The sequence below is a fragment of the Macadamia integrifolia genome, chromosome 2 (assembly GCF_013358625.1).
Source record: "Macadamia integrifolia cultivar HAES 741 chromosome 2, SCU_Mint_v3, whole genome shotgun sequence".
Taxonomy (NCBI): Eukaryota; Viridiplantae; Streptophyta; class Magnoliopsida; order Proteales; family Proteaceae; genus Macadamia; species Macadamia integrifolia.
In genome coordinates, this window is record NC_056558.1 from 1227310 (window position 1) to 1251099 (window position 23790).

At 40.9% G+C, this 23790-nt stretch overlaps 1 protein-coding gene across 4 annotated transcripts in view; it reads right to left on the reverse strand.

Annotated features, from left to right (window-relative positions):
• Positions 1–695: 695 nt before the first annotated feature.
• LOC122089982 (probable cyclic nucleotide-gated ion channel 14) overlaps positions 696–23790 on the reverse strand; it is a 40321-nt gene continuing 17226 nt past the window's right edge. For all 4 annotated transcript variants that reach the window (XM_042659807.1, XM_042659801.1, XM_042659793.1 and 1 more), the window contains exons 6-8: positions 9872–9983; positions 3179–3415; positions 696–1848 (exon numbers count right to left, since the gene is read on the reverse strand). In XM_042659807.1, the coding sequence (XP_042515741.1) occupies positions 1114–1848; positions 3179–3415; positions 9872–9983 (1084 nt within the window). In that variant the 3' untranslated portion in view covers positions 696–1113. The remainder of the gene's footprint in view (positions 1849–3178; positions 3416–9871; positions 9984–23790) is intronic.

Consider the following 23790-nt stretch of genomic DNA (forward strand, 5'->3'; position numbering starts at 1 on the left):
GATCTGCGATGGTCTCAAAAGTGATAAAACCATGAAAGAAGTCATCCTACTCATTGGAATACTACCTAATGTATCCACTAAACTTTCTTTGGGTGCCTTACGGCCCACATTTTCAATGAGTTTGGAGTTTTCAATTTTCGTATTATTTCATGCCTCCTAGGCTGAACTGCCCCCTATGCTGTCATTAATAACTCTTTAAAAACAGAAAAAAACTCAATTCTGGCTTAGAATACTCATTTATCAGAAATGTAAATCATACTGTTAATTATGCAGAATGCATATGAAGTCTTGCGTCATAGCTTTCCATAACTTCCACTCTCTAGGTCTAGAAAGTGAGACAAGCTTGGATCCCATGAACTCATCTCAATTCGAGCGAAAGCACAAGTCTTGAGTACTCCTGATTTCAAAATTATTTTTTTTTTTTTTTTTTTTTTTATTGGAAACTACCAAAATATTGCAACGCAAACACACATCCATTCTGCTAATCTCTGAAATCTAAACAACTAGATGTGACGATCTGATCTTCTCTTTCTTGTTATCGAATAGCCTTCTATTTCATTCCCTTGCATGTGATCGGGCATACAAGGGACCATGCTCCATATCCACTTATAGGGACCCACAAATGTTCCAAGTGCAACCGTAGGTAATTTAAAGCCACAAGCTTCAATACTTTTACAAACTTGACTTGCCAAAAATTAGAAGGAAAAAAATTTATTAAAAATATATAACCTGTGAAAAAAACAGAAATATGAGTACAATAGAGTACAGGCATTCATAAATATTCTGCCAACATCTCAAATGAAAAGCTACCTGTGTATCCATCTTACTTGATGAAACAATAGGTTTTACGGCCAGAGTTTGAAGTTCAAACCTGTGTATAAAGTAAGATGGATACACAGGTAAAATGTACAGCCCTTACTAAAGGCGAGTCACTCATGAAACATTACGTATATTAGTATCTTCAAACCTCAGGCAGAATAGCCTTCCCATTCCCCTTAAAATCTTTCCTTTTCCCCTAGGTGGTTTTGTATTGGGGCGTTTGGTGGGGGATCAAATGAGATTCATCGTGGACATCTATTTGCATTGCTAGTATTTTACCATTTGCAGAGTAACCTAATCATCAGCCTCGGTAAAGAAGTCGGGATCTTCAGGCTTCCGTATGGGAATCTCAACACCCTTGATTTTCTGACCTGCCCTCCTTGTGTTTGCAGCAAACCTTGAAGCCAATACTGTTACAGCAAGGTTTTGTACTGCTGTGGAGGGACCCACCAAAGCAGCAGTAGAGCCTTCTCCCTTGTCCCCAGTCTCAACAGCTTCTTGCACATCTGATGAATATGAGAAAGACAAGGACTCCTGCATGCTAAGATCCTTTCCCAACTTCCTCCTCTTGTATTGACGCCAAGCAGCCTGTATGAAGCAAGCTGCCCATGTCCTCCAATGGTGAGAGTAGAAGCGGAAAGTGTGCTGCAGTTTCTTACTGTGTAATCGTCTAAACTGGTTGGCCACAAACTTGAGATCTTCTGCTTGCAAAGCAAAAGCTTCCACTTCAGTAAGGGCTCTGACTGTCCTTGTGGAAGAAGGCAAGTTAACAGTGGATTTTGGAAGCAAAGCCCATGCAAGCAGCTCCTCTCCACAAAAATCACCTGGTCTTAAAGTAATAGAATTAAAGAAACCTGTTCTCCCCCCATTGGTGGTAGAGCTTTCCAGTCTTCCCCGGATTATAAAGAGCATCTCAGTTACAGGGTCACCTTCACGAACAATGTAGGTGCCTTCAGTACTCAAGGAGGATACAAGGCGCTCACATATGGCATCTAGTAGTTGATCGTCCATCTGTGAGAAAAAGGGGACCTGCAAATGGGAAATAAACAGGGTGAATAAGATAATCAAGGAAACAAGTTTAACTGATTGTTGGTTAACATAAAAGAGAAGCCATCCCCATACGAGACAGTATGCTGCACGTGCAGGAAAAGAGATAACCAAGGACATATTCTGGATATCCAATTGAACAGGAGAAAGATCCAAGGGCAAATTGGGTATGCCAAATGCAAACAATCACAAGAAAAAGTACACGCATGCAACTCAAGGAGACGAACAGATCCTTCCTATTTTCTCCTGCTGAGCAGGCATCGTTTGTTAAAAGGACAGGGAAAGATTTGACTGCTCCAAACTACAGTAAAATGGAACCTTTAGACGACACATTCAGGTGGTCCAAGTCTATATTTGTTCAGCACATCTAGTTGAAAAAAAGTAAAAATTTACTACAAATGGAAGCAGAATACAAGGCCAACCGAACAAACCCAAGCTCCAAACAATATGCTAATCTCATACTTTTGGACAGGTGAAGGAAAAAAAAAAAAGGTATATACAAAAACAAAAATGATGTGACAACAGGTGAACGTCTTACAAATCAGTATGTTTTGTACTATAAGTTGAAGAGAGTTCTTGTAACCCATTTGCACTCAGATATATTACAAATAAATAGGATAATCCAAAGTAACTGACAATTAGCTATCTCATCCTTTAAAACATTAGCTACAGTCATTCAGCAAGCTGAACTGTTCTGGTCAACAAGAACTCTGAGGTATGCCAACAACATCAACAGCAACCAAAACCTTATGTTATCCCCAACTTAATGGGGTTGGCTACATGGAGATTCCAGGCAAGGATGAGTGCAAGGATCCATGCAAAAAGATTGACGGATTATTTAAGTGCCAGCTGTCAACCTGATGCACCAAGAACTCTGAGGTATGCTATGAGTTTGAAATATTAAAAGAGCTCTAAGTATGTTTTTCATGTTACCCTGGTGGTGTTCCGTTAAAATATGGAAAACATCCGATGGATCCTGGTAAAGGTACAGATTTATATAACTAGATAGTGAAATGGGGAGAGTGGGAATGGCAACAGGTAGATTTAGCTAACAGAAACCTGGCCCAAAGACAATTGAGGGGTTCGCAATACAGGGTGGGGGCCACATACGAGAATCGTAAAGAAATTCAACACATATGAGAATCGTAAAGAAATTCAAAGGAAAAAGTAACTAAAGAAAAGAGGCATAAAATACAACCTACAAATACTCAGGCTTTGAACAAGGGTCATGATATGGCCTAACTTGGACCCAACCTGAACCTACCATGAGCTTACCCAATATGGAGACTAGCCTATAGAGAGATGATCATACCCGCCGAACAAGGTCCAAACATAGGTGGCGTTGGATGTCTCGACGGAGATCAGTTGGTAAGGCACAAAGGATAGCTTCTTCATCAACTCCTCGCGTTGCAAGCCACTTATATTGAATAAATTTCCGCACACGCTCTTGCAAATCTGGAGGGAGTTGGCGATGCCTCATCCACTCTTCAGTGTCCCGTCGTTTAAGTCTCCACTCCTCAAGCCTTGCCGTGATGGATTGCAAGTAGGTCTAGAATAGAAATGATAAGTCAAAGCAAGTTCAATGAGACCATAATAAATTAAAGGCAGTGGCAAGAAAAAAAAGGATTGATCATGCATTGCCAAGACCACTATGCAGTTGAATATAGATGTACAAGAAACTGAAAGAAGATACTAGATTGCCCAGAAAATATGAAAATACATCTAGCAGTGAAAATAAATAACTGAGGGAGATAGGGCTTCACTATCTCAGTTCAGCATACAGCCAAGTAGATAAAAATGTGGAAGTTATATTACTAAAATATATCAATCTTTCAAAACAACATTAGCATCTTATAATTAATTAGTTTTCTATACAAAGGGTAGTTTTATCAATTAAACAGTAAGATAGGATAGACAATATGGTTCATCAACGTACATGAACAGAAAATTATTGAACAAATAAATACATACAAAAGGAATCACTTCCACTCATTCCAATTCAAGAATATGTAGTTCTTTCCATATCTTCAAAGAGAGCAGAGATTGTGATGCGGATAAGCTGGACAGGTACTGTAAAAAGTACCAAAGGAGCAAGAAGGCACTAGGTCAGAAACTCACTGAGTTGACTCAGTTTGAAGGGTGATTTGGTTCACCTGACACCAGATTGATGGGGCAATTTAGTATTAGTTTTATGGACAAGAGAATGCTTCCCGCTGGCGCAGGTACATGCCAGCACACGCGGCCAATGGGAGTTCAAGCGCAAGCATCTTCAGCGTGGGGGCAGCGGTCTTTCCACACTCGCTGTGTCTAGGCGTAGACACACGCAAGCGGGCAGGGTTCTTTCTTCCTAGTTTTATTTATCCTATTTATTTGTTTATTTGCAAAGGCTGGGATACTCTTTTTAAAATTCCAGTCCTATTCCTAGTCGGTTTTCTGTCTTTTTTCTGAATTCCCAGTGTGATTAGGAAGGTCCCTTTCCAACAACCTGAAGTGGGATTCCTAATCTATCTTGAACTGTTTCTTTTACGAGGTTGTTTCCCATTTGTTTGTAACTTCCCTAAGGCCAATATGGATCAGTCTTTTATATTCCTAAAAAACACATTGTAAGGTTTAAACCCTCTCACCGATTTCGTTATGAATAAAAGTGTGGCTTTGCTGCTAAACTTCTGTGAGACTCAGATTAATGGCAGTGGGATGCAGTTGCTGCCTGGTGAGATGCTAGGAGAATCAGTAGGATTCTGATCAAGGCTTGGGTGTGAATCTCAAGTCATATCCTTCAATATCTTCTTCTTCATTCTACCTTGATTAACTCTCTAAGTAATTATTGTACTTAATTCTGTCTACAGTCTCCCAATAAATTAAAGCTCTTCAGTTTTCAGTAAATACAATTTTGTCTTCAAATCCATCAAACGCAGGTTAGTCTGAACCACCCAATGGTTTTAAATTTTGAATTTGAAATTAGTGGATTAGAGTCGCATTTGGAACTCTTCTATCGATAGCTTCATCAAGCTATCAATCTACTGTTCTATTGTGGATGTTAAACTTTAATTCTAATCTGTTATAAGTCTGACAGCAGTGTTCTTAAATTCTTTGATCGATCTACAGGGTTTTGGTATTCCATCTCTAGTAGGAAACTATGATAACTCCTAGTCTAACCTCCAGATCAGCTTCATATTTTGATATATTGTTTGCTAATACAAGAACTGTTATTGGCTAGAATCATACCTACATCTGTTCATGAATTATTGAGATATTTAAGTTCCTAATTTTTAGGACCTTGACTTGCTAATTCTGTAATAGTGCTGGCTCTTGAGATCCAACCATTGGATCAAGTCCATCTTTTAGAGAGTTGTTATGAACCATAGACTGATCAATGACCAGAAATTGAGCCACATCCGTTACTTGACTCAAGTTATAAAATTGTCTACAAATTTGGTTGCTTCACATTCACTGCGATTCTGGTTTACAATTGTGCTTCTGATCCTATACCTCTAGGCTTCTAGAAACGTATCAGATTAGCATCTGAATTGCCAAACGTTTGTTCCCCTCCCACCATACAGGAACAGAATTTTCAAGCCACTTAAAGCTTGCAAACTCCAGCGATTAAAGGGACCAGGCAATTATCATAGTTTCAACAGATAGCGGTGTGAAGACAGCCCCTCCCCATCTAAATCCCAAACAGCTCCATGAAGACAGCCACTTCGCAATCAATGGGAGGTCAATTGGCACCTCAAATTCCTTCCACAATACACATCTGCTTGCTAGCTGCAACCCATGGTACATTAAGCAGCAAAATGTAAGCACCTTCCATAAAGGTGCTAGCCGCAAAAGGCAAACTTTAGTTGGGAGTGAAGTATTCGTATGATGAAACCATAGAGAAATGGATGAGGAATTTTATCTGGACTGGTGATGTTGATACCTCTAAGGCAGTAACGGTAAAACGGAAGAATGTTTGTAAGCCAAGGCAGGAAAGGCTAAGAATTTGAAGACCGTTTGAAGTGAACAAAGCCTCATCATGTAAACAGGGGTGGCAAATTAAGCACGAGGTCACGGCAATGAGTAGACTTCTTAAGGCAAGATTTTTTACCAAGAGTGGAACAATTAAAAAGGGGTACTAACCTTCACCGATATGGCCAGGTATCAGGAGAATGCAGAGCTTTGTATCTTCAAAGGAGAGAGCTGGATTGTGGGTAACTGAAAGTTAATAAATTGGTAGAAAGACAAGTGGATTGGGGTGGCAACTATAGAGGAGATGCCCTCTCTTGACACTAAGCTATTTCATGAGTCTAGAAGTAAGGTTGATGCAGATAAGGCACTTAATGGGCTTATTTTATTGCAAATAAGGCTTAAGTTGGGTTAGTATGTGTTGGGTCTTTGATCCTATGGGTTTTCTTTGTAATGGGCCTAAAATATGAGTAAAAAGTAGGAAAACGAGATTTAATTTATTAGTTTAGTTAGAGTTCTGTTTTGAGTTTATTTCCTTTGTAATTTCAGTTTAGGTTTCCTAATTAGTGAAGGATTGAGTTAGGCCTTTCTTTTTTAGTATTTGAGTCAATTTTGAGTCTTCTATACAAGTTTGTAAGGGGCTACAACATTGGATACGAATTTATTAATGAAAAAAAGAGATTGCTTATGTTGTTGTGCTGTGGGATGCAGTTGGGTGAGATGCCCTAGGTGAGATGCCTATTCACTAGTTCTTCCCCCTTTTCAACCCTCCATCAAATTCTCTATCTTTTCTTCATTCTCTTATTTATTTGTTTTTCATACTATCTGTCACACTATCTTATTTTATTGAATTTCCCAAAGATCCTACCTCGGATTGGATGACTTGTGAACCAATCTTACATTATTTCGTATCAAAGTTTAGCCAGACCAAAGATAGAGCCACATGAATTTTGTGAGAAACTTTCTTCACACATCTTCCTTGGATGGATATAAGAATTAGATGTGTACTTTGACAGCTACAACTTGACAGAGACGCAACGGCTTCAATACGTTTTCTCCCAGATGAGTGACGGTGTTCGAATACAATGGAGAATCCGTGAAAGGTAACTTCAAGCTCAAGGGCGTGAGCCTAGAGCTTGGGACAAGATGCAGTACGAGTTGGCAGGCATGTACCTATCTAAACGTAAACAAAGTATGTACTTCCTTCCACCAGAGTTCCCTCTAATTACACCCCAAAAGCCACCTACAGGTGGCAAGAGCATGACGGAATTGTTTGACCACGTGGCCATTAGAGAAGGACCTGTAGAGGAGGATACACCAGCACATGGGGCTTTTCCTCTGGTCGAGTACCTCTCTTAGGATGTCCAATAAAACCCCAAAAGGGTTCTTCAATCAGGTCATGGGAAAGGGAGACCCAGAGGTTCCAATTTCAGCCCAAAATAAGGACTGGAGTTGATCTTCAGGAACAGCAGCCAGATACCTCCGATATACACCAAACAGGGATCAAATGGACTCCTTGATGCCTGGAACAAAACCCCAGAAGGGCTGCTTGATCAGAGTTCAGATGTGGGAGAACCAGCCTTTGAAATCACTCTCCGGGAATCCTTCACAGCCACAACCAAACCTGTAACTTGAACTGATGATGATCTCTGAATATGGGATGATAGTGACAGTGTGATAGGAGTGAAAATGGGATGGAAGGGATGGTTTGAATGGGTGCTGAGGGTGGGATATTGGACTCTCAGTCCTTGGGCCTCTCGCCCTTAGTCCTCTCAACTGATGATCGACCTATCACAGGGAATTAGTTGCAACAGAAAATGAACCTTTTATTAAAACTTAGGGAATAGATTACAATGAACAGTCATATATATAGGCTGAGACTGGCCAATCCAAACTAGGAAAGGCTTGACAAATTAGGAAAGTAACAAAAAACTACTTTCCTTATCCAACTTTGACTTAAAACAAATAACAAGTTGTCTCTAACAAACTAACCTTCCTACTATAACCAAAACTGAAATTACTCCTAATAGAACTATCTTTAAAGCATCCAAAATAACCCAGAAAAGGTGAAAGTTGGATCGATTGGGCAGTCAGCGAAGCCCAATTCTAGCCTGGTTCGAATGGGACTAGTGCTGGCCAGCTGTTTGGTCTTCAGCCTTCTTCTTCCTTCTTCAATAGGTGAAGCCAAACCTAGGATCTACAGCACACGCCTTTCTAATTAAACAAGAAAATGACGTTTCTACCCTTCAATTTTGAACCTTATATGAGCACGTGCTCATTAAAGTCTCCGCATAGCTAAAACACATAAATGGGTTAGGACCTATTTTATTTTATTTTATTTATATATTTATTTTAAATAGAAACGATCTCCATAAATGACACCAAATGCAATAAAAAAAACTTTTGTGAGTAAAAATAAAAAATAAAAAGGGAAAATTACGTCCCCCTCCCCTATACTTTGTCCAAATTACATGTGGATCCAAGGGTTTGAACGAATTACGCCCCCTCCCCTGGTTTTTCTAAGATTCTTACAATTAGGTCCTATCTGTTAGTCACCGTGAAATTGGGACTATTAATTGGTGATGTCACCTAATATTATACCATTTAATACCGGAAATGCCCTTACATAGACATGAACTTACTTATATGCCCTCCCATTAAAACAAACAAAAGAGGGAAGGCTCACTGCCCACTCCAACAGGAGAAGACGGTGTAATGATAGGCAACTTACCACGCCCACCCCCGCTTTGAGAAAATCCGACTCTTCACTCTAAAAAAGATTATTTTTTTCACATATTCTGATCTTTCCTCTTGAGGTATCTTTCCTTTTCCTATTTCATTTTTTTACCAGCATACCAGTAGCAATATTGGAAAGAACTAAAAGATATACAACTACCCAGATAAAACAGGGGAAGTCGGTTAATGGTTCTTTTACCAGCACCGCAATGGTTCTTTTTGGGTAAAATTATGGTTTTAGAGTTTGCTATGTCCAGTATAAAACACGGGAAGTTGGTCAATGTGAACTGAACCTACAATTAATCCAACTAACCCACTAATATTTTAGTTGTAGTCCCAAGTGTTATGTTAACATCTGTTTTTGGGATTGCATAATTTAATTTTGTCTGAAATTTCAGAGTTCTATTGTTAACCGGAATCCTGCTCATCAGCTCTAAATCCAGAGAAATCCCATCAACCCACCACTGCCCAGGTGAACCCAGAATATTCCTAGACCATAATCGTGCCAAATTCTCTTTCTCTCTCTTCAGATCTCGTTCCCTCCTTGACCGCTTTGTTATCACTCCCGGCAGTGGATCGTTGCGGGAATACTACACGTTTTTCTCCACTAACTACATAATAATATGTTTTGCCTCTGTGCGATGGTATGCTAGGATTTGAATTCCCTGTTGAAGCCAGTAGGAAGGAGAGAAGGAAAACAAAGGGGACTGAAAGAGGGGGAGGAGTGGGAGCCGGAGACGGGAAAGAAGGGGAGAGGGAGAGGGAGAGGGAGAGGGAGAGGGAGAGAGGGAGAAAAGAAATTACAAAAAAGTATTTCTCAGCTCCTCTCCTTCACCCGCTACATTCCCCAATGCCCAAGTGCACTAGCCGTTCCTTGCCCGTCCTAGGGCATTAAATTTCTCGCATTGCAACCTTCAACCATGAGCTCCCGACTGCAGACTTCTAGTATGCTTACCTTCACCGGACAATTGCACTGTTATTTCCGCCAGAGATTGAAAAGATTTTCATCAAAAGGCAATGGGTTAAGTTTAGGATTTGGGGTATTTGGGTAGAAGATGAAAAAGGGGTTAAAATAATCTTCCATTATCATCTTTTAGTTAGAGGGTAAAATGGTCTTTTGAGTTTTAAAACTAACAACAAACAAACACCGTCAGGTGTAGGGGAGGGGGGCGTAATTCGTTTAAACCCTTGGATCCACGTGTAATTTTGACAAACTATAGGGGAGGGGGACATAATTTTCCCAAAGAAAAATAATACCAAAGAGAGCGTAAATAGTCACTTGAAAATTTAAATAGGAGTAAGAATATATAGCCTTATCGAATACCTGCATGTTTCCAATCAAATGGGCAAATAAGACCAGACCCACAATGACAATAAGTATAGCAAACGAAGTCTCCCCAATAAACGTGCTTGTTTGCAAAGTCTGCCCATATGAACTGAAAAATAAGAAAGCAAATCAGATACACAACAATTCTGAATAATATTAGTTAACAAAGTGGATCTTTTTCCAGTAAGGATATCCAAGCAGTTTTATATTGCATAGAATGAAACAATCTATTTGACATGGCATTTGCTTCACTGGTCAACCCAAAACCCTGACTCCAACCACTTGGGGTCAATTGGGGTCTATTTCACCACCTTACTCTATCTAGGGCATTCTTCTAAGAATCAAGGTTCAGGACTGGATTGATCGGAGCCGATCCCAATCAGATACATTGCATATCAACCAACCCTGTCAGTGTAAGGCCAACCAACTGTGTAGAATGCGATACAATATAGACCCAGATAGACTTATCCTTGAAACCATTATCTAGGGTCATAATTACCAATAAAACATTCAACAATTTGTGCATATGAGTGGCAACAGGGTTGACTGGGGACGGCAATCACTACTGCCAAACCCAACCCAATAAGATAGTTCTCTGTTGCACGTGAGGGACTTGCCAACTCCATTAAAAAGCCAGGGTGGGGCCCTAAGGGCAAGGACAGGTCAGTAGCAAGTGTGTTTTTCCCATACCAAACCCCACCCAATATGTAGAGCCACAGGAACCCAACGAATGGGAATGGAACAAGGCAACTCTAGGATTTAACCCTCCCCATTGCCATCCATTTATGACCTACTGCTTGAACCATACATGTTTCATTAGTCAATTAAAATGTCAAACAAAAAGCAGAAACATCAGAAAAAATATATTTAATTAATGGCACAGCAGGGAACATATCAAATAAATACCCTTTTATACACATTCCAATAAAGTACCTAAGCAAAAATATCAATAATCACAAGTTTATAGTAGACTTATTTCCGGTTGCAGAAGCAAAGCGAAAGAAGGTTCTGATGCAGTTTGGCGATGGATCTAGAATATCTTTTATTTACTTTCCTTTTTTAGAGTTAGAATTAGTATGGTAGATTTTTATTTGAGTGAGAATTTTATTTCTATTTTAGTTAGATGAAATATTTGTTTCAAATAGGAAAGTAGGTATGTTTTCAGTCTTTAAATAGGTTTATTGAACTAAACTGAGATTTGGAACTGAATGAATTGGAAAATTTATGTTTTTGGTTTGAACAATGGCTGGCTGCCATGGCTGCCGACCCTCTTTTCCCCCTCTCTGAATTTTTCCAGCCTTATTTCTCTCCATCTCTCTCTCTTCTGGTTTTCTCTTATCTTCTTCTTCTCTCTTTTCTAATCTCACTTTATTTCTTCTTCCTTGTCCTTTTTTATTATTTTCTGGGTTTTCTTGTTATACTCTGTTCTGGCCGAAAGTTGCAAATCACAAAAAAATAGATGGGTTGCTATCTTTTGTGACTGGTCTTTTGACCTAAGGCTTTAAACAGCGATATCCCCTCCCTGGACGACCAGATCCTTAGAGGTCATGTGTCGTAAACCATCCTTGCTGTGAGGAATCGAACCTGCAACTCAGGCTGGTTTAGGATACTGCCCAGATTGGTTGCAAACACTGACTAGTAGCATAACACCCAAATCTCGGAGCTGCCGATGCATGTTTCTAGGAGTCCTTGGTGCTACGAACTCCTATCTGAAAGATCAGGTCCAGCAAGCCAAAAATGAGAGAGTTCTTGTCATTCTTCTACTAGCTTCTGCCCTGTTCTTCTTAGCTGAAGGTTGAAGACAACCTAAACCAGAATTGTGGCTTGCCTGTTTCTAAAAGGTTTTTTTTTTTTTCTTTTGGCTATTATTCTCTTTGCGACTTTGTCCTTTGTGTTTCCAAAATACCCCTACTTTTCCCCCTTTTTACCTCCAACTTTTGCCTTAGTTTTGCTTTCTAATTTACCCCTTCACAATAATTCCTAATTCCCTCCATATCCCATCATTTACTTGAACCTCCATTTTCCCTTTAAGATCCTTTTTTAATTACAAGTCTACAACTCCCTTTTAAAGTTCCATTTATTTACAATTCTGCCATTTAATGAAGCTTTATTTCAATACAACCTATCATTGGTTATTGTCTTTGTTTTATTGAGTGTCTAAGTAGACCTTAAGCGATCCGATTTCAATCTCTTGGACCCGTTACCAATTGGGAAGTCATGAAACAGATCCTGACTGAAAAATTTGTTCCTCTTAATTACGAAAAGGTAATGTTCCATAAATTACTTAACTTGCAACAAGGGAACAAAGATGTGGATTCCTACACCCTCAAATTCCACAAATTGTCCTCAAGGTGTCGACTTCAGGAAACAGACCAGCAACGGGTAATGCGATATATCAGTGGGCTAAGTACTTAGATCAAACTTGAGTTGGCTAACACTGATTTCAGGTCCGTTGATGTAGCAGTGGCTCATGCCAAGACAACTGAAGAGAAATTCATTTATTGGAAGGGTATGCTTAAGACTTCTTCATTTTATAGACCTCCACCACATATGGAGGAAAAGAAGCCTGAAGCTCGCAAAGTTGAAGAAAAAATGTCAGAGTTCATCAAGGACAGTGATGGGGTGAAGAACATCAGATGCCATAGTTGTGACTAGAAGGGTCATTACTCCAACAAGTGTCCCAATAGGACTCGCTCTGTGAATGCAGTAGAGAAGCAACCAACAGAGAAGATTGAAGATGAGTCTGCTTTATATCCTTATCCCCTCGAGGAAGATGATATGTTCGACTATGGTGATGAGGATGTAGAAGCTCATTCAGCTAGTCTTTCATCCTTTTCAAAGAGACTAGTTGACAAGGCTCCTCTCTTCAGACAGAACGGTACTCTCCTACATGGCTCCGACCCTACTGATGTTCATGCAATTGTTGATACTGAGGCAGAAGCAAATTTTAAATCTGTTGAATTTGTTCAAGCACATAACCTTCCACAGAAGCAGCTTTTAAGAAGATTCACGCGCGAGGTTTTGGACCCACAGCTTGAGAAGAGGCCACTGCAGTTGTTCGAGTACACTTACAGTTTGGGCCGTTATAGTACCATGTCACATGTTTTGTCACCCCATTGGCGCACTGCGACATTCTTATAGGGCAACCTTGGCAGCGACATGCTGGTATTCTCTATGATGGTTCACGGAACACCATCAAGGTGAAGCAAGGAGGTCGTATGTACTTAATGAGGCCACACGCATTATCAGACATGCCACGTCGTCGACTGACTCCTGCTCTGGTGATATGTCAGCCTACTGTCCCTCCTCTTGGTGTTATGTTCCCATCTTCTGCTTCAAGATACGTGCCACCTCATCAAAGAGCAACTTACAACGGTATCTTGGGAGCACGGCTTAACTTGACGGAATCGAGTTCTTTCAAGACTAGGAGAGCTGATGTAGTTTGGCGATGGATCTAGAATATCTTTTATTTACTTTCCTTTTTTAGAGTTAGAATTAGTATGGTAGATTTTTATTTGAGTGAGAATTTTATTTCTATTTTAGTTAGATGCAATATTTGTTTCAAATAGGAAAGTAGGTATGTTTTCAGTCTTTAAATAGGTTTATTGAACTCAACTGAGATTTTGAATTGAATAAATTGGAAAATTTATGTTTTTGGTTTGAATGATGACTGCCATGGTTGTCGACCTCTTTTCCCCCTCTCTGAACTTTTCTAACCTTATTTCTCTCCATCTCTCGCTTCTGGTTTTCTCTTATCTTCTTCTCTCTATTCTGATCTCTCACTTTATTTCTTCTTCCTCATCCTTTTTTTTATTTATTTTCTGGGTTTTCTTGTTATACTCTGTTCTGGCTGAAAGTTGCAGATCACAAAAATAGATGGGTTGTTCTCTTTTGTGACTGGTCTTTTGACCTAAGGCTTTAAACGACGATATCCCCTCCCTAGACAACCAGATCCTTAGAGCTCCATGTGCCGTAAACCATCCTTCTTGTGAGGAATCGAACCTGCAACTCAGGCTAGTTTAGGATACTGCCCAAATTGGTTGCAGACACTGACTGGTAGTATAATACCCAAATCTCGGAGCTGCCGATGCATGTTTCTAGGAGTCCTTGGTGCTACGAACCCCTGCCTGAAAGGTCAGGTCCAACAGGCCAAAGATGAGAGAGTTCTTGTCGTTCTTCTACTAGCTTCCGCCCTGTTCTTCTTGGCTGAAGGTTGAAGACAACCTAAACCAGTATCATGGCTTGCCCGTTTCTAAAAGGTACTTTTTTCTTTTGGCTATTATTCTCTTTGTGACTTTGTCCTTTGTGTTTCCAAAATACCCCTACTTTTTTCCTTTTTTACCTCCAACCTTTGCCTTACTTTTTCTTCCCAATTTACCCCTTCACAATAATTCCTAATTCTCTCCATATCCCATCATTTACTTGAACCTCCATTTACCCTTTAAGATCCCTTTTTAATTACAATTCTACCACTCCCTCCTAAAGTTCCATTTATTTACAATTCTTCCATTTAATGAAGCTTTATTTCAATACAACCTGTCATTGGTTATTGTCTTTGTTTTATTGAGTGTCTAAGTGGGCCCTAAGCGATCCGATTTCAATCTCTTGGAACCCGGATCCGCATCAGGTTCATATTTGAACAAGGAGGCAAACTAAATAATGAAAACAGTCTCCCAAACCTGTTTACAGCATCTGACACATTCAATATCTAATCCCCACCCCCCAAGTACATTTTAAGTTATAATAGATTTCCTGGAATAATAAATGGTATTAAGTTTTTTCCTAACTTGGTATTTAGCCACCAAGAACTTTTTACATCGGGTCGATGCCTCCAAGAGCCAGATGTCCTAGCTGTTTTGAGTGCAAACTGAACTGAAAGCATGTTATCCAAACAGAGTTGATCTGTTTTGAAAACATATGTTTAACTACAGAGTTCTTCCTTTCCTTTTCCAACCACTGCAATCAATTTATTCAGACTGCAGATCTGCGTTGGTATCGATTGGAAGGAACATCAAATCCAATCAGCTCTGGTTACAGTTCAGTGCATCCAATGATGATCGCGAGGTGTTTGGTGACTGCAAGCTACTGAAGTTATATTGATGCAAAATTTCAACTGGTAGAAAGAAAAGGAAGAAAAGGACCTGCAGGTGGTTTGTTCAATCAGTTTTCTGGTTCAGAAACAACCCTGTGGTTCTGATGTCAATCAAGCTTGCAAAGGGAGTGGCTGTGGGGTCCATCGAGCCAAGTCCAATGTTGGACCAGCTAGCACCCAATCCAGGCCCACTGAGCCACCCAGAACTGGTTCAGTTTTGCCTCAGCTTAGTTCCTTGTTTTCCTCCATTGAGCAGCAGATCCAGCTCCAGATTTTGTCAAAGTCAGCCAATTGTCGATGAGCTTGAGGCAGCCTTCTAAAAGCCCCACAGTTGTGCCCATCAATGAACTGTATTCCTGTCCTGAGTAACTTAGGCAGCAAGAAGAAGGCACCCATCGATCTCTACAGCAGCTGGGATTTAATTAGTAGTTTGTTTCTATTGCTGGACTCTTCACGCTTTGATTAGCTGGGATTTAATTAGTAATTTTTTTCTATTTCTTGGGGTTGAGTCTTTGTATTCAACCTTACATCATGTTCAGTTCTGGTTCACCCAGGGATCTCAAATCATGGGCTAGTTTAGAGTCATTATTTCCTTTATTTTAATGTCGTCAAATTGTTCAGTCAAGCTGGGATATGTCCAGTCCTGTTTCAAATTATTTTCTTATTTTCCTCAGAGTCCTGGTAAGTTTGAACTCCTCCAACTAGGCTGGTCAATTGAAAGGAGGTTTCTGCTGCAGATAAAACAGAGAATTGGGCTTATTTTAGTGAACATAAGCCTTGCGTTTTATATATGTTGGGCCTTTAGTCCAACGGGTTTTCTTCGTAATAGCCACTTTAATGGGCCTGAATTATTATAGGTAGCAAGTAAGAATTCCGGACTTATTTTATTAGTTCAGTTAAAGTGTTTTATTTCATTAAGTAATTGTTTATTCCTTGGTAGTTAAGGATAAGATAAAGTCTTGTATGAATAGAACTCCTATTCCTATATTGAATAGAGTTTTAATCATGTGGGACACCTATTCTAATTAGTTAAAATAGAGTTTTAGTAATAAGGGATATCGAGTACTATTATGGATGGAGTTCCTATTTCAAATGCACTTCCCTCTCCTATTTTAAGTAGACTTCTAGTAATGTAAGGCAGGTTCACCTTAAGGCAAACAACCCTAATAAACAACTCCACACCAATAAAAATCTGAGTACAGACTAAGGATTCGAAGAAATACCAAGTTCTGGACGAGAGGGTTGCTAGATCTCACAAAATATGGAGAGTATGGGCTAACAACCTGGTCAATAGATGTCTGGAAAAGGGACCCAAAGGTCTTCCAAATATGGTCTGCAGTTGAGCTGCAGGGAAACAATAGCACAGCAACCAAAAGTTCAGCAGCAAATTAGGGCTTGAGTGGCTCGACAGGGAGCCAGCAGCTCTCAATCCAAGGCTTTGACAGCCCTGCAGACCTGGTCGAAGGCCTCTTTCAGGGGCCTAAAGCAACCCTCAAAAGGGTTCCAGAAGATGGTCTCAGATCTGTGGATCGGTCTCAGTTCAAAACCCCTGATCCTTGCTAAAATCGATCTTTCCTCTTGGCTGTCTTCAAGGCTGCTGCAATGGGTGATCTTCTGTCCTTCAATTGGTCTTCCAATAGCACTCAAAACACTCTCACAATATGCAAACAAAGAAGAAAAGAAAGAGAATCGAAGGAGGGGTGGAGAAGATTCAGGTTTTGGGTATCTCACCCCTCAAGGTAACAGCCATCCCAGCCATAAGTGAAAACTCAATTTCATTAATAATACTTGTCTGACTTCATTACAATTGACGGTGCCCCCTTTATAGTCTTACATAGCTTGGACATAAAGCAAAAACAGAAAAGGAAACTGACTTAGGAAACTAAAGCTGGAAATAAACTTCCTAACTTAACCTCATAACTTGCTATCCAAGTAAGAATAAATTAGAAACTACAACTGAACTCAAAAAGGAAACTAGCCTAGTTACAAAATAGGAAACTAATTGACTAACGGAATAGGAAACAAACTTGCACAAAATAGAAACTAAATCCTGCGTTGTGAGTGTGGAGTAGTGTAGTTCGATGGTTGCTGTAGTGTAGTTCGATGGCTGGTCCCCCCCACCCCCACCCCGGCCCCCACCCCAAAAAAAAAAACAAAAATCTTGAGGCTGCTTTCTTCAACAATAAGGGACAGCTGTATGGGCATTCTAGAAGACTTAATAATTTTTCCAACTAAGAAACAAATCACAGCTGTACTCCACCATCACAGGACACAAAGAACTTCTGGACAGCTGCAATAGGCTGGATCGATGGCTGCTTGGAAAATTCTTCTAGAAGACCAACGTTGTCAATCCTGGGCTGAGAAGCTCCTGCTCAATGGAGGTAAATACCTTTTTTTTTTTTTTTTTGAACAAATGAATTCATTACCAAAGGAGAAAAGAATATACAAAGGGAAAAAAGGTGGGGGGGGAAGAGAACAAAGCTAGGGCCTTACAGGGAAGACAAGCCGGGCAAAAGGAGAAGCCAACATAGAGGGGGCTCCAACTGGAACAACACCAAAACTAAGCTAAATAGGATGCATAAAAAATGGGGGCGGGCGATGATATCAACCAAGGGACCCTAGAAAGCAACAACGAGCCTGTTCCTTGGGGTGTACGCAACGGTACTGTGGCAAAGAGATATGAGCTTGGAGTTAACATCAAAGTAGATGGCTTTCCAAATCTAGTCCAGGGAGTGAGAGTTGGAAGTCCATCTGCGAATGTTCCGCTCCATCCAGAGGTGGTTGATGGTTGCACAAAAAGCTAACTTTCCCAAAGTGTCACAAATAGAGGAGCCCGCAAAAGTCATATCAATCCAGATCCATTATCTTTAGAAGGATAAAATATGCCTTGTGGCAAACCAACAGCTGCGTAGAACTCTCTTCCAGACGAAGGAAGAAAGGGAACAAGAGAAAAAGAGGTGATTGATATCTTCAGAACCACTCTGGCAGAGACTGTAAGAGGGGGGACATTTATATGACGATGGATGAGGAAGGACTGCGCTGGGAGGTTGTTGGAGATGGTGCGCCAAGCTGTGAATCGATGGCGGGGAATGCAGCCCTTAAACCATATAATTTTGTGCCAAGGGGCAATAGGACCCATAGATCTGACAAAATCCCAAGCAAAAGCAGAAGTAAATGTCCCAGAGGAGGAGGGAAACCATATGCATTTGTCATCCCTTTCCCGATGGCCTGGGGGGAGAGGTGGGAGGGAGGACCAAAGGTCAGCAAGAGGAGGGGGGGAGGGAGGGGGGACTAGCCATTCGGAGAGATGACGGAGTCAACATGGGCATATCTGTCTAATCCAGAGGAATAAATGACTCTGGGGGTGACCACCATCACTGCAATTGAATCCAACCCAGACATGCAAGTCCATAAACCCCAAGATGATGATTGGGCTGTGAATGTTGTTGTTGAAGGAATGGAAGTATGTGGCTGAATATGCACAAGAAGAAGATGATCCATATGCTACTATTAATGTGGTCGCAAAAATTCTGGTGGCTGAAGCTAAGAGAGAAGATTGGAGGAGACACAATATCTTATATACATTGATGTCTAGTGGGCCTCACAAGGCTCAAGTGATTGTGGACAGCAGGAGCTATGTGATTGAGGGACAGCTCAAGCTTTCCTGATTGAGGGACAGCTCAAGACTGAACCCCATCCACAACCCTACATGGTGTCACTTCTAGACCAACACCATGGCTGTAAATCAGCGATTTTGGTACCATTGAAGATCTCAGGATACGAAGAGAATGTGGTGTGATGTCATCCCTATGGTGCTAACTGATGTGTTGCTTGGAAGACCATGGCTATATGACAACAATGTCTTGGTTGGTGGTACCAAGAACCAGTGTTTCTTCGATCATGAAGGCAAGCCACTTACATTAAACCCACTCAAGATACCTCAAGTGAAAGCTAAGTTGAGGGCTGCCCAAATACGAAGACGACATCTTTTGAAGAACATTGAGAAGACCCTTCCAAGGAAGCTACTGAACCGAAGAAGCAACCATACAAAGCAAACACAAACAAGAAACAAATGGTGGATAAGAAATTGTGCATGCTGCCCCATAGAGAGATCTTGACAACAAGTGAAGAAACCGGACTAATTTTAGCCCTTGTTACAAAGGAAGTTGAACCGGTGAAAGAGGTGACACATTCTCATCCCATCAGAGACTTGTTAGTTGATTTTTCACGTTTGGTGCCAAATGAGTTGTCGTATAAGCTACCACCTATGAGGGATATACAACATGCTGTAGATCTAATGCCTAAATCAATACTATCAAATCTACCCACTTACCGTCTCAACCCCACCGAGCATGCTGACTCAAGAGACAAGTGGATGACCTTTTGCGAAAGGGATTTCTAGTTGAAAGCATGAGCCCATGTGCCATACCAGCCCTATTGACACCTAAGAAGGGTAGATCATAGCGTATGTGTATTGATAGCCATGCCATCAACAAGATCACGATAAAGTAAAGATTTCTCGCTCCCCGTTTGGATGATATGTTGGACATAACGGGAACCACTATCTTTTCGAAGATTGATGTGCGAAGTGGGTATCATCAAATTAGGATCCGCTCTAGGGATGAATGGAAAACGGCATTCAAGGCAAAGGAAGGGCTATACAAATAGAAGGTTATGCCCTTTGGCCTTACAAATGCACCTAGTACCTTTATGTGGGTAATGACTCATGTGTTCTGCCCCTTTATTGGTAAGTTCCTTGTGGTGTACTTTGATGACATATTAATTTACAGCAAAGCACCAGACATAGTTGTCACGGCGTCAAATCGATCCAAGGCGGTGGAGGGGTGGCTAATCGATTTGGCGATGGATCGCCCGTTATGGCGTTGCCATGGTGGTCAAATCGCCCATGTGTCATTTTTTATTTTCCCTATTTTCTAAAGTTATTTAGCATGCTATAAGCCTACAATATATACCCTATAACATATAAAACCAACATTAAGCAACATCAAATCATCAAAAATCAACATAGCCCTATCAAAATCACCCTGTAATTTACAAAAAATCGACCGCCTAGTGAATCAGGCATGACCTGGCATCCATGGCGGAGCCATAGCGACGCCTATCAGCCAATGGCGACAGCCATTTGTGAGTCACGTAAATCGTAGCACTGCTATGAACTTCTTTTTCCGCCAGGATGCCAAATCGCCGCCTTGGCGACGTTTAGGCGACGCCATGACAACTATGGCACCAGATGAGCATCTTAAACATTTGAGGCATGTGATGAGGGTGCTATGGGAAGAGAAGCTCTACATCAATTTGAAGAAGTGTACCTTTATGCTGCCCAAGGTCATATTTCTTGGTTTTATTGTGTCCTCTCAAGGTATAGAGGCTGATCCCAAGAAGGTTAAGAGCGTGGTAGATTAGCCTATTCCTAAGACTTTGACGAAAGTTCGAAGTTTCCACGGCCTTGCCTCGTTCTATAGACGGTTCATACGGAATTTCAACACTACTATGGAACCTATCACAGAGTGCACGAAAGGAGGAAAAGCACCATTCCAATGGACCCCGGATGCCATTAAAGCATTCAATCTGATCAAACAAAAGATAACGGAAGCCCCAGTGCCTAGGCTAACTAATTTTGATCTCATATTTGAAGTGGCTACCGATGCATCCCATGTTGGGATAGGAGGAGAGCTTATGCAAGGTAACAATCCGATTGCCTTCTACAATGAAAAGTTGAATGATACAAAAAGAAGGTATTCTACATATGATTTGGAACTCTATGTTGTTATTCAGTTTCTCAAGCATTGGAGAAACTATTTGATCGCAAGGAGTTCATACTCTATTCGGACCACGAGGCACTCAAGTACTTGCATTCCAAAAAGTACATTAGCAATCGGTATGCTAAATGGATCTCTTATTTGCAAGAGTATATATTTACTCTCAAATACGAAGCTGGAAAAGAGAATCAAGTGGCTGATGTGCATTGTCGAAAGGTGCTAATGATGAATATCTTTACCGTACAAAGCACAAGAGTTGAACACATCAAAGATGAGTATGCTAATGATGCTGATTTTGCGGAAGAATTCAGAAAATTACAAGGAGGTCGTGATGACAAGTATTCCATTCATGATGGATACCTATTTAAGGGCACACGACTTTGTATTCCGAATACCTCTTTAAGGCACCACTTGGTTCGAGAGCTACATGGAGGAGGAATGGGTTGACATCTTGGCAAGGACAAGACATATTCTATGATGGTGGATTTGTATTATTGGCCTCATTTGCAAAGAGATGTTCAGCATGTCATCCAACAATGCCGTACTTGTCAATTTGCTAAAGGAGAAAAGAAGAATGCAGGTTTGTACACCCCGTCGCCTATTCCATATGCACCTTGGCTAGACATAAGCATGGACTTTGTCCAAGGCTTACCACCTACATAGGGGAGAGGTATGACTATATTTGTTGTTGTTGATCATTTTCCCAAGATGGCACATCTTATCCCGTGTATGAAAACGCTTGATGCAAGTGACCTAGCCAAGCTCTTCTTTAAAGAGATAGTGCGCATACATAATTTGCCACAATCAATCGTTTTTTATAAAGATGTAAAATTCATAAGTTATTTCTGGAAAACCCTTTGGCAGAAGACCAACACCAAGTTAAGATTTTCTACAGCATTCCATCATCAAACAGACGGTTAGATGGAAGTAAAGAATAGAAGCCTTGGCAATTTGCTCCGTTGTCTAGTTCCTGACTATAAGAAGACATGGCCTTCTAATCTTGACATAGTTGAATTTGCATACAACATTTCCGTCAACCATACCACCGGTTGTACACCATTTGAGATTATTCATGGTCTTCAACCACAATGACCGGTTGACATGGTACCATTTCCACCTCATGCCCGTGTTAGTGTTGAAGCGGATGAGTTCCTTAGGCATATCACGGAGGTACACACTGATATTCGTCGTCGCATAGCCGTTAGTAATTATCGATATTAGGAAAATGGTAACTGGCATCACCGTTACGTGGATTTTCATCTTGGTGATATGGTTATGGTTCAAATTCCACCTAAGTGTTTTCCTTCCGGTACTGTGCACAAGCTCCATCCTCGGAATATGGGTCCATACAAGATCCTGAAGCGCATTGGTCCCAATGCCTACATGTTGGAGTAGCCTCCAACTATGAAGATCAACGATGTCTTCAATGTTGCTAATCTTACACTTTATGTGGGACATCATTCTGATGACGGAGATACGGAGCATTCATTGACACTTCCCCAATTTGTGACCCCTAGGGATGATGTTATTGAAGAAATTCTTGACAACAAGTTCACTACTGTTCTTGGTGGTAAGGGTTACTACTCATTCCTAGTCAAGTGGAAAGGACGACCTCAAAAATATAGGACTTGGATCCATGCCGATGATTTTCAGCGCCATAATACAGATCTCTATGAGCACTATATGTCCTTCATTCATTATTTGGAGACGAACGACTTTAAGAGGGGGGAGTTGATGTAAATCCCCATCATGGGCTTCAAAACAGCAGGAGGAAGAAGCAGCCATCAAAGGTTCAACCCACCCCTATCAGGCCAGCATAGGAAGCCCTTTAATTTCCTATTTTAATTGTTGGTTACACTTTTAGGAAGTCCTTACTAGCCTGCTATTTTGTTTCTTAAATTAGAAGATAGAGCAAGTTTCTATTTTTGCATTAGTTCCTATTTGCATTAGTTGCTACTTGCATTAGTTTCTAATTTGAGAAAAGCTTCTATTTTTGTAATTTCAGACCTCTATATAAAGAGTCTTCTGTAGACACAAATCAATTTTGAACGAATGAAATTGTTGCAGCTATTGCTTGCTCCCTCTCCTGAGAATGGAAGACAAACAGCTGGGATAGCTGTGGGTGAGATACCCAGGCTAAGACAGCCATTGTCCCACCCACAACTACCCATCTTCTTCTCTTTTTCTCTATTATTTAGTTTCACTTATTTGTGCTTGTGAGAGAAAGACCTGTGAATATTTTGAGGCATAGATTGAAGGTCCCACAGAGCCAAGTTGCAGAACAAGGATCCGCTATAGAATCAGCCATCGATTCTCAGAAGTTAAGGTGTTGGACAGAATCGACAGAGCCTGCTTCCCAGTTTCTGTCCAGTATTTTGAAGACCATTTGAAGGATTCAAGGACCAACCTAAGAAGGACAATCGACCAGTGCTTTAGCCCCTGCAGAAGCTGTCAAACTCCCACCGCAGGGTTCTCCCTGTTCTGGCCGAAACCCAGTTCTACCTGGGAATTGTCTTCTGCTGTCAGATTTGGTTTCTGGGTTATTTACTGCTACAGCAAGTAATTTCCTGGGTTAGTCCTGGTTCATTTTTCTGATCCTATTTTCTGGTTTCTGTTAAGACTGACTTAAGGGATCAGATTTGAATTGGTTTGGGCTATTTAAATATTGGGAGTTTGTTTACCCAGTGTAAACCTACTTCAACATTAGGAAGGTTGAAGGAAGAAGAGAAAGTGGCCAGAGTAGGGGGTTGGGAGGAGAAGAGGGAAGAAGATTTCAACAACAGAGGACCAGGGGTGATGTTCAAGGGTGGAAGGGGGAGGAGGAGAGGGGGTGGTAGATGGGTGAGGAGAGGTTCAGGGAATGAACTTCCGGATGGGTGGAGGGCATGTGTAAGTCAGTGAAGGGCTATCATCTCCGGGAGCGGGGGAGGAGTGTACGGAGACTCCACATAAATTCCTTTTCTGTGAAGGAATCCAAATTGGAAACAAAATCTGGGAATTGGAGTGCTTGACATTTGGGTTGATGGTCACCAAATAGGAAGGCT